Source organism: Arxiozyma heterogenica (assembly GCF_036370985.1).
Source record: "Arxiozyma heterogenica strain weizmannii chromosome Unknown scaffold_9, whole genome shotgun sequence".
Classification (NCBI taxonomy): Eukaryota; Fungi; Ascomycota; class Saccharomycetes; order Saccharomycetales; family Saccharomycetaceae; genus Arxiozyma; species Arxiozyma heterogenica.
In genome coordinates this window covers 618,945-631,213 of record NW_027042662.1, presented here as the reverse complement: position 1 = coordinate 631,213, position 12,269 = coordinate 618,945, and the positions used below count along the sequence as shown (strand labels likewise).

At 31.3% G+C, this 12,269-nt stretch overlaps 3 protein-coding genes across 3 annotated transcripts; all 3 read left to right on the top strand.

Moving 5' to 3' along the window:
* Positions 1-1,312: 1,312 nt before the first annotated feature.
* Positions 1,313-4,420, top strand: MAK21 (RNA-binding ribosome biosynthesis protein MAK21; the record flags this gene model as incomplete). The annotated part of the gene is made up of 1 exon (XM_064861742.1): positions 1,313-4,420. One exon carries the CDS (start codon positions 1,313-1,315, stop codon positions 4,418-4,420), a length of 3,108 nt encoding a protein of 1,035 aa, XP_064716697.1.
* A 1,682-nt stretch (positions 4,421-6,102) lies between these two features.
* On the top strand, positions 6,103-8,151 carry TEC1 (Tec1p; the record flags this gene model as incomplete). The annotated part of the gene is made up of 1 exon (XM_064861741.1): positions 6,103-8,151. One exon carries the CDS (start codon positions 6,103-6,105, stop codon positions 8,149-8,151), a length of 2,049 nt encoding a protein of 682 aa, XP_064716696.1.
* Positions 8,152-9,236: 1,085 nt separating this feature from the next.
* On the top strand, positions 9,237-12,107 carry MIS1 (trifunctional formate-tetrahydrofolate ligase/methenyltetrahydrofolate cyclohydrolase/methylenetetrahydrofolate dehydrogenase MIS1; the record flags this gene model as incomplete). Its single annotated transcript, XM_064861740.1, has 1 exon — positions 9,237-12,107. The coding sequence occupies one exon, from the start codon at positions 9,237-9,239 to the stop codon at positions 12,105-12,107; it is 2,871 nt and encodes a 956-aa protein (XP_064716695.1).
* Between the last annotated feature and the right edge of the window lie 162 nt (positions 12,108-12,269).

The following is a 12,269-nucleotide window of genomic DNA, read 5'->3' as shown; positions in this document are numbered from 1 at the left end:
AATGAATAGCAAGGAAAAAAAAAGAGAAGGGGAGGAAAAGGGAAAGGAAGAGAAGACAAAGAAAGAGAAGACAAGAAAGAGATGCCACGCCTTTTTTTTTTCCCTTGTTTTGTTTTTGATGGTGTGTGTTGTTCCCGCTCGGATAAAGGAATTGCTCATGCACTTGATATTGTCCAGTCAAAATTCCCCAAAAAGCCTTCATGACAAAACACACTGTCCGCTATTGATTCCGTAGAGTAAATCAACTTCGGAATTTTCTGGCCCACGAAGACGCCGACAGTCGAAAGATAGTGGAAGAGAACAAAGATCAAAACCAAAAACAAGTAAAAAGAAAAAATATCCCGCATATTTTCTTTTTATTTTTTTAATTTTTTTTTCTTGTTCAACTTCACAAACACATTATTAGATTCGTTTACTGTGATCTTCGGAATTATAAAGACTTCTTCTTTCTTTCTATCTAATCTATGAGGAAACATAGCCACTACACACATTATCTCTTATCTAAGTACATATATGTGTTAAACAAGTAATTTTGAAATTTTGACTTAATAAACAACTCATAGCAACAGTAACCCTTTGTGACCGCAACCTAAGTTTTTTAAACCTGCAATATCCTCTCCAGTAATACTAATATTTTCAAACTTTTAAACATGTAGGTGTGGTATACAATAAATTGGCGTAAGTAATTGAACGCTGAACAAAAGCTTAAAATTTGTAATACGTTAGCTTACAGTACATCTTTAGTATCTTCTACACAACAATAGTAAAACATGAAATAACTCATTAGCAAAATTGTATAGTAAGCAAATATAAATTATCTTATCCTTTCTTTCCCTTTTTTTCTTTTTTGGTTTGTTTTTGGCTTGTTTGATATCAAGGTATAACTAACAGAAAGAGGGGCATCAAAAGTAAAATAAGAGTAGGCATTCTTTTAAAATTCAAAAAGTGCTGTTGAATCGTAATAATGACGCTTATATTCCAATGCGGTACTATTATATAATATGATATATTTATTTAGAAAGATATCTTATTTCCTACTGAAATCTAAATAGAACTGATGTATGGGTGTTTGGTATATTTTTCTTTTCTTTTTTTAATTTTTTAATTTTTTTTTTATTTTTGCGATGAGCTTTAAATAATTAATAAAATACGAAAAAAAAAATACAAAGAAAAAAAAATTTTATGAAGTAAAATAAAAAAAAATAACAACATTTATACAGAATTCACTATTAACTATATCATTTTATCCACATAATTCTGATTTACCTTCTTTAATCATTGCAAATCACTGTAACAGACTAGTAAAGTGTGCATGACGATGAGTTTACTATCTTCTGTTAAAGAGAAATTCTCTTCAAACTTACAAAAACAAGATAAAAAGAATAAAAATAAAAATAAGAATAAACAAAAGAATAAAGCCATGAGTAAAAGTTCAATGGATAACAGTGAAGCAATTGATGAGATATTACGTAAAGAAGCATTTGAGTTGGGTGCTGATGAAAAAGATCTCGAATTGATTAAAGATTTGAAACCTGAAGATGACGATTTAAGTGAACAAGAATTCGGTGACAGTGATCATGGTGACAACGATGATGCAAAAAGTGGTTCTGTCGATAATAAATTAAATGACGATCTACAATCCTTTATGAAACAAATAGGTTTCGACAAAAACACTACTGATCAAGCTACAAATGTGGCTGATGAGGATATTCAAGAGGAACTTGAAAAAGAGGAAGAAGTACCAGAACTTGTCAAAGAAGAAGAAGAAGAAGAAGAAGAAGATGATGATGATGATAATGATGGTGAAACACAAAATAATTCCGAATCTATTGATTTTTCAAACAATACAAATGAATCAGATGACAAAAAAGGTGCAAAACTTAGTTCTACATCAAAGCAAAAGAAAGAAACAAAAAATGAAAATCAAAAAACAAAACAAGAAAAGAAAGATGATGGATTAATTACTGATACCAACATATTATCCTCTAATAAATTACTTATCCCCAACACAACTCAATGGTATAACGTACCGATAGATCCACAAGTTATGGAAAATATAAAATCTGATGACATCGAACTGAATAAAGATCAGATAGCCACTTTGTATGAAAGAGGGAAAAGTGCTTTAGAAGCTGACAACACCCTTTACTATGAAGAATTTTCTAAGGACTCATCTCAAAAAAAATTCATGTCTCAAATCTTGACAAGTGGTACACTTAATGATAAGATCTCTGCATTAACTTTATTGATCCAAGATTCTCCAATTCATAATATGAAATCTTTAGAAACTTTATTAACGTTTTGTAATAAAAAATCTAGAAATTCTCAATTACAAAGTTTAAATGCCTTGAAAGATTTATTCCTTAATGGATTATTACCAGACAGAAAATTAAGATATTTTAAAAATCAACCTGGTTTATCAATGATGTTAAATAAAAGAACTTTGGCTCTCTTTTATTTTGAAGATTATTTGAAAAGATTCTTTTTCAAAATATTGGAAATTTTGGAGAAACTGTCTCATGATCCAATTATCCACGTTAGAATGTCCACTTTAACTCATGTATTCGATTTTCTAATTAACAAACCTGAACAGGAATTCAACTTATTGAGATTAGGTGTTAATAAACTAGGTGATATCGATTCTAAGGTCTCTTCAAAGGCTTCTTATTTATTGTTAAACCTACAACAAAATCATCCAAATATGAAAAGCATTATTATCGATGCCATTGTGGATGTAGCTTTAAGATCTGGTGCTGATTATCATACTACATATTATTCTGTAATTACATTAAATCAAACTATTCTAAAGAGAACAGAAGATGACATTGCAAATAAATTGGTGAAAACATATTTTACTTTATTTGAAAAGTTCTTAATATCCACTGATAAAGATAACCAGAAAGATTCAGCTGATGCAATTAAAAGTAATGCAAAGGGCTATGAAAATAAGAGGAAGAAAAATTTTAAAAGAGGTAAGAATGGTGGTAGATCTATTAAAGAAGAAAAAACTGAAGCTGAAAAGATAAATGAAAAGAATTCAAAATTGTTCAGTTCCTTGTTGACAGGTATTAACCGTGCATTCCCATTTGCACAAATTCCTGCATCTGTTTATGAATTACATATGGAAACATTATACAAAATTACACATTCCTCCAATTTTAACACTTCTGTTCAAGCATTAGTACTAATCAATCAAGTTACTGTCAAAGCTGGTTTGAATAATGATAGATATTATAAAACATTGTATGAATCCTTATTAGATCCAAGATTAGTAAATTCATCCAAACAAGGTATTTATTTGAATTTATTATATAAATCTTTAAAGAATGATGCCAAAAATGCGGAACGTGTAGAAGCTTTCGTTAAGAGAATTTTACAAGTAGCTGTTCATTGGATTAACATTGGTACAATTACTGGGTTCTTCTTCCTATTATTACAATTAGTCAAATCCATTCCACAAATTAAAAACTTATTAATAAACTCTCCATCAGATGACAAATATCAATCGGACAACGATGAAGATAATGATTCTGGAAAGAAGGAAGATGATTCTACTACAAAAAGGGTCTACGATAGCCGTAAACGTGACCCTAAGTTTGCAAATGCAGACAAGTCATCATTATGGGAAATTACTCACTTCCTACATCATTTCCATCCAACTGTCCAAGCATATGCAACTGCCTTTGTAGATGATAAAGGCGAGGAAATGAGTAAACCAGACTTAGGCCTATTTACTTTGGCACATTTCCTAGACAGATTTGTTTATAGAAATGCTAAACAAAAACCCGTTTCTAGAGGTTCATCTATTATGCAACCTTTATTTGGTGGTTCTGAATTAAATAACAATATCTTGGTTAAAGCATCTGATTTAAAACATAACAGTGTTCCAGTAAATACAGAAAATTGGCTGAACAAAAAAGTAGAAGATATTAACCCGGAAGACAAATTCTTCCATCAATATTTCTCTAGTAAGAAGAGTGCAGTCAGAATTCAAAAAGAAAAGAAGGCAAGAAGCTTTGATAGTGACGATGAAATGGATGAAGATGAAATCTGGGATGCTTTAGTGAAATCTAAACCAGATGTAGAAGATGACTCAGATGATGGAATTGAATTTAGTACTGAAGATTTCAGTTCAGATGAAAGTTCAGAAAACGAAGATGAAGGGTCAGATATTGCGGGAAGTGATGATGAAACTAATGAAGAAGATGATATCGAATTTAGCGCTTTGGATGGAGTTGATGGCATAAAGGAAGATACTGATGATTCCTCTAGTGAAAATGAAATATCTAACAACAAGAGACATCATGATGATAGCGATTCTGAATCACATAAAAAATCCAAGAAACAAAAGAAGAAAGCCTTACCAGTATTTGCTTCTGCAGATGATTATTCAGAATATTTAAAAAGTGATTCTGAGTAAGTATACATTGTTTTTGGTATATATATATAATATTTTGTAGATTAGTAATATCAATAAATTTCTCTATTCCACTTAACGTCAATCAAATCAAGTATAATCTGTCTTTATATAATAAAACAAATCTTATAGAGTTGAGAGGATAGGCTTAAAAAAAGGAATCAAAATTTCAAATGATGGTGGCTAACCAAAATAACATGTAAATTTTAACCTCAAAATGGGATCAAAAACGTATTCTTGAGTGTTTGTTTCAGAATAGACAAACTTCACAACACAATTTTAGAGCACCACTTTGTATTTCTATATGGAGTTCAATCTAATTACTTTTTCCCTTTTAGGTAAAATAAGACAAAATTTCAAACCGAACAACTCCTCTTGTTTTTTCCAAAAAAAAGTATACAAACAAAAAAGATAGACATGAAAAAAGAGAAATCATTATAGTTGATCAACATATACCAAGGATGAATTTTTAAAGATGAAAAGTCTTTACAAGTTAAGGTCGAAAATCTTAACATATAATACATATATTGATTTGCTTTATATTTTTTATAGCCTCTGTAACTTAAAAGAATAGAACACAATTTACCCAAAACATTTAAAATCATTCTTTGCAAGCTCTAATTACCCCACTGGAAGCCTAACAAAAGAAAATGATAATTTAACATATTATATTGCTATTTTTATTCCTTACAATAAGTTTGAGTTATCTACACATTTTTCATCTTCTAACTTTAACAATACCGCAAGAGAGAGTCAATACCAAGATTTTGGAAGTTAGAAAACAACAATATGTTTCTGTTGGAACTTCTTTTATGTAAAAAAGCTTAAAAAAATGAATAGTTTACCTTTCTAGGTGGTTTAAAAGAATCTAACAAAACGGTAGACTGGTAACAAATCTTCTAATATATATAAGTTTAGATAAAACCATGGTAGATTCATCCGATATATTAATCAGTCTTCTTTAAAACCAAAGAAGAAATATTGGACATTTATAGTTTGAATGAAAAAAAAGAAAAAATCTAGAACAAATTTATCTTAACAAACTCAAAAGAAAGTTATTTGGTTATATATTTGATAACACTCTATCAGACAAAAACAAATACCATTAATCGGATTGTTATGACTAAGTACACTTAGATAGAACTTTGTGTTAATGCCATATCATAGTTTGATAATAGAACAAGGTTACTCTAAACAGATCTGGGTTAGGTCTGATACATATATTGAATAGTACTATTAACCATAAATGCATTATTTAATCTTATTTTTGTTTTTATTTTAAATCAATATACGATGTTGTTCATTGCAAAAAAAAGAAGATTTCGTGACAAATTATCAATTTCTTTTTGCAGAAACACCGAAAAAACTTCGAAGTAAAAAAAAAAAGTTGCATCGGCCTTTTTGTTTTTATTTTTTAGTGATGTTTTTTAGACGCTTCTTTTTTTTTATTTTTTTTTTTATTCGTAAGACATGTCAAACAAGAAAAACTAGAAGAAAAAAAAACTTGGGGGTAAAAAGTATCATAGTCATTCTTATCTTTGGAGAGAGATCAAATTGGAATAATAAACCGCATAAAGATAGATCATAAGCTCATCCAATAACACTTAATCAAGTACAGAAGACAGAAAAACCAACAGAATCTATTATCTAATATTAATCCAATGCAATAGAGTAAATAAATTAATATGGAGGAAGACTCAAATACCATACCGAAGCCAGATAATGACAATAACAATTGTCTTTATAATGATCTAATAGATGACAAATATATATTATCAAATAATGATCGGTCGTACATACCTACTAGAGTATTTGATGTTTATTCAACCAAGGATTTTTCAAAGGATAATATGCCATATTTAGATATTTTTGCAAAAGAATTCCATCCAAAGGAACCAATTAAACAAGAGCTTATTGATAAAGAACATAATCTATTGAATTTTGAACCAGATTATACTACACCAAAATCTGCTAATAGTGATACAGTGCCTTTAAACAAAGTAACGATTGAGATACCTTCCAGATCAGATAACGATGAAATAATATCTGTACCGATGACTAATGAATCTTTGCAAAATGAAGGAAAAAAATCTCTATCTATAGACAGCCAACCTTCTTCTTCTTTAAGTTCTATTTATCCGGCAGCTGACACCAAGGACCTGGATATATCTTCTACCAATGTAATGAAATACACGACTGCAGACTCATACATTACAAAGGATTCAACTGATAAATGGCCAAGTGAAGTGGAAGATGCATTTATAGCCTCTCTAAAACTAATTCCTAAAAAAGGTACTTCCAAAATTAAAGTGTTACACAAAAATTACGGTAGAAATGAATTAATCTCGTTATATATTTATTATTATACTAGAAGTTTCAGGTCTAAAAAACAAATATCATCCCATATTCAAGTATTGAAAAAAGCAATTACCAGCAAGAAAGACAATAATCTGAGTATAACAGATTCGGAATTAGAACTATATAACCTAATTGAAAATGGTGCTCCGAAGAATGGAAAGACAAAAGAGAATTTTGAGAAACAGTTTACTGTAATTGTGGAAGAACTAGAGGAAGAAGTCTTAAGGGATCCCAAACATCTATTATGCGAGAATTTTCCTATGCTAAACCCCTTTAATAAAAAAAAGAGAGATCTACTGAATGGGAAATATGATAAACAAAATCGTATGATTACTCCATGTAGTACTAGAAATAATATAAATCCAACTTTTAATTTTGACGGAGGTCAAGAATTACTTGAAAATAACCAAAAGTTAATGTATCCTGCAAAATATGCAAGAAATATGTATGGAAATCTTTCCGAGTATAAATGCTTACCTATTAATATTGAAGATGATAATGTGTATTGCCCTTATCCGACAAATAATAATAATAATGAAAAAAATGCAAATATTATCTTAGAGGATAATACATTTGGTAAAAAGTCAATGACTAGAGATGCTGCTTTAAAAGAAGCGTTAAAAGTTGAAAAGAAACAAAGAAGGTTAATAAATATGGTATCTAAATCTTTACAAACCAAACAAAATATTGAAGAAAATGATACTGTAATGGAACCCAATATAAACAGTTTTAATAATAATTCTAAAAATAGCAGAAAAAATTCCATTTCTCAAAAAACTATCAACACTACCACCACTACTAATTGTAATAATTCTTACAATAATGATCTAGTTTCTGGAAATAACAACGTAAATGTCTTTGGGATATCATCGAATTACCCATCTTATTACTCAAATTCACAAGTACAATGGAATACAGTAACCCAACCTTTGACAGCTCCGGCAAATCCGCAAAACAACAAAGTAAAAGCTAATATTGATGATTTATCAGAACAATCACAACTGTTAACTCAGGCAGATTCAGAATTATTACCAAATCAATCACAATTATATTCCATGGTTCAAAAAAACAGGTTATATCCAAATATTACACCAGTAGATAGTCATTTTCTAAGTAACTATCCACCACTACAATGGTTTTCACCCAATAATCATTGGACAATGTCTCAATACAATTTTAGTCCACCACAATACACACAAAATTCAGATTTTGTTGATTATAAGTCAACTAATCAATCTGTCATGGGACAACCTTCAGATAATCAACAACCGTATTCCCAATATCAATTACCATACTTCATGTCTGGTGGCCCACCAAACAGTTCCCCAACATATCCCACATTCAATTCTCAAAACGTGAACAAGCCGTTTCATTAAATGGAACAAGAACAACAAATAACATCGATATTCATACCAAGATCTATTTTCTATGATTTACTGGTCATCCAAACAACGATTATTGTCATTAATCTCTCTAATACATTTTTTTTTTCATTATTTATATTGACACTGCATTTTGTTCATTTCCCTAATGACAACAATAATAGTAATAACATCATATCATTTCTTTTCCTCTCATTTTTTTTCTCGAATAAACCCCAATATAATATAATATAATATAAACATTTGTAATCAAACATTGATGTATATCTTTATATATATTCGTATTCAACAACTATATATTAATAACATATTATAGTTTACGGATTTACTTGTAATAAAAGGTATTAAGAAGCTTTTTGCAGATTGTCAATAGCGGGGCACATCTATCATTAGGCGAGTTACCCAATGATAAATAATTTTTTGTTTTTTGTGTCAAACAGCATTTTGAATACGCATCATTTAACTCTATCCAGGATTTTGCCAGAGCCAAACTCATTTTTCTGCTTTACATCCTTATTGTATTCTAATGGGGGGATGACTCAGGCCTTTTTTTTTTAAATCCAAAGATTCTAAAAGCAGACAGGCAAGAGTCAAAGAAAAAGAAAAGAAGTAAAGATGCAAATTCTTTTTGTATACTACAATTTCCCCTTTAGTACATTTATCACGAAAAACGACTGAAACAACTTCGGACAAAAATTTTTTTACCCATCATAGGAGTTACATCTCCGACTCATATCGAATTTAAATCAATATAAAGAATACGTATCGATGAGCTTGTACAAATTAAGAAAGCTAAGCAGAGAGGCACACAGTCGAGCAGAGAACAAGTATAAAGCTAAAGAACTTGCAGTAACTGGCAATAGATTATGTGTGTATCGCAATTACTTGAACTTCTCATATGGCTTGTTTTTAATTTTTTTTCATTCAAAAATATTGTTATTATTTATTACTAGTTTTACTGTTATGTATATATATTGTTGTTGCAGAATTGGATTCGCTGAATGACAACAGTCTATCTTATCAGTTGAATTAACAATTTGAAGCATAGATATCTATAAATATTCAAGTATATATTAGATATGCTGAGCCCTACTTCTATCTCTTCCAAAAGTTTGTCATTTCAGACAAATTTAAGGCTTCTTTACCATACAATCTCCGGTAAAAAAGTAGCCGAGTCTATCAGGGAACAGATTAAACAAAACATAATCAATTTGAGAAGGAAGAACCCATTGTTCGTTCCGAACTTGAGAATAATTCAGGTCGGAAATAGACCAGATTCATCTACTTATGTTAGGTCCAAAGAAATAGCTGCTAAGAAATGTTTTATGAATTCAACTACCGACCATCTACCTAATGACATCACTGAAGAAGCTTTGCTTAACCGCATAAAAGAAATCAATTCTGATCCGTCTATTCATGGGTTAATGATACAGTTGCCTTTGCCTGCTCATTTGAATGAAGAAAGGATCACTGATGCTATCAACCCAACGAAGGATGTCGATGGGTTAACCACATATAATGTTGGCCAATTGACTAAGAAAAACGGAAACCCATACTTCTTACCTTGCACACCACATGGAATCATAAAATTGTTAAAATCTGAAAATATTCAAATTAAGGGCAAATTGGCAGTTGTCTTAGGTCGTTCTGATATTGTTGGTGTTCCAATTGCTACTCTTCTAAGAAATGAAAATGCCACCGTTATAAACTGTCATAGTGCCACTACTAACTTGAAAGAGCTTCTTGGATTAGCTGACATTATAATTGCTGCTTGCGGTATACCAAATTTTGTAAAAGGTGAATGGTTAAAAGAAGGGTCTATAGTCATTGATGTCGGGATTAATTATATTAAAGATCCAACCAAAAAATCTGGTCAACGTTTGGTTGGTGATGTCGAGTTTGAGTCTGCTAAGAATAAAGCATCCTATATTACTCCGGTACCAGGTGGTGTGGGTCCAATGACAGTCACTATGCTAATGAATAACGTTTATAATGCTGCTAAAAAAAGTTTTACTGAAGGATCAACTGTCAAAATTGAACCTTTGCCATTAATTACAAAATCCCCAGTCCCATCTGATTTTGAAATTTCAAAAGATCAACAACCAAAACCAATTCAAAAATTGGTCAATGAACTACAAATCAAACCAAAGGAAGTGGACTTGTATGGTGAGTATAAAGCTAAGATTTCTCCATCCATATTAGATAGATTAAAGGATAGACAAAATGGTAAATACATACTTGTCGCTGGTATTACACCAACTCCACTTGGTGAAGGTAAATCTACCACTACAGTCGGGCTAGTTCAAGCTTTGACTGCCCATTTAAATAGACCTACTATTGCCACATTGCGTCAACCTTCCATGGGTCCAACTTTTGGTGTTAAAGGAGGTGCTGCAGGTGGTGGTTATTCACAGGTAATCCCAATGGATGAATTCAATTTACATTTGACTGGTGATATTCATGCTATTGGTGCCGCAAACAATTTACTGGCCGCCGCTGTTGATACAAGAATGTTCCATGAAATAACCCAGAAGAATAATGTCACCTTTTATAAGAGATTGGTACCTACCAAGAATGGTTCAAGGAAATTTACTCCCTCAATGTTGAAAAGGTTACAAAAATTGGGTATCAATAAGACAAATCCAGATTCTTTGACACCAGAAGAAATCAATAAATTTGCTAGATTAAACATTGATCCTGAGCAAATAGTTGTAAAAAGAGTAGTTGATGTTAACGACCGTATGTTGCGTCAAATCACTATTGGTGAGGCACCAACTGAAAGGGGTATTACTCGTTCTACTGGATTTGATATTACTGTTGCATCGGAATTAATGGCTATTTTAGCTTTATCTAGAGATCTAGTAGATATGAGAGAAAGAATCGGCAAAATTGTCGTTGCTTTCAACAGAGAAGGCAACCCAATTACAGCTGATGATATTGAATGTGCTGGCGCATTAACTGCCTTATTAAAGGATACTATTAAACCAAACCTGATGCAAACTTTGGAAGGTACTCCTGTCTTGGTCCATGCTGGTCCATTTGCCAATATTTCGATTGGTGCATCCTCCGTTATCGCTGACCGTATCGCTTTAAAGCTTGTTGGTAAGGATAAAAACAGTATTACTAACCAAGGTTATGTTGTCACAGAAGCTGGTTTTGATTTCACTATGGGTGGTGAACGTTTCTTAAATATTAAGTGTCGTTCATCTGGGTTATCTCCTGATGCTGTTGTCCTAGTAGCTACTGTTAGAGCAATAAAATCTCATGGTGGTGCTAGTAATGTCAAACCAGGTCAACAATTACCTCAAGAATACGTTACAGAACATACTGATTACGTTGCTGCTGGTGTCTCTAATTTGATTAAACAAATTAAAAACGTAAAGCAATATGGCATTCCAGTCGTTGTCGCAATTAATAAATTTGAAAGTGACACTGAAAAAGAAATTGAAATAATTAGAAAGGCTGCTATTGAAGCTGGCGCCATCGATGCTGTTACATCTACTCATTTCACAGATGGTGGTAAAGGATCCATAGATCTAGCTTATGCTGTTATCAAAGCTGCTGAACAATCAAAATCCTTCAATTACTTATATAATAGCGAACAAAGTATTGAGGAAAAGATTGAAACTATTGTCAAGAAGATGTATGGTGGTGCAACCATCAAAATTTCTCCAGAAGCACAAAGAAAGATCGATGTATATGAAAAACAAGGGTTTGGTAACTTACCAATATGTATTGCCAAGACTCAGTATTCATTATCCCATGATGCTAGCTTAAAGGGCGTTCCATCTGGTTTTACTTTCCCAATCCGTGATGTAAGAATCTCTGCTGGTGCAGGTTACTTCCAAGTGTTAGCTAATGAAATCCAAACTATTCCGGGGTTGTCTACGTATGCTGAGTATATGAACGTTGAAATTACTGAAAATGGTGATATTGAAGGCCTATTTTAATAGAAATAATTAGGTGGACTGTTCAGAGTATATTCCATCTTTATATATATATGTACACATCTGTGTATCTCTATAGCCGCTCAGACATATTTAATATTTTTTTTGTAGAAGCTCAACATATGTAAAATTGAAAGATAAAAATATATATTATTAATAATTGAA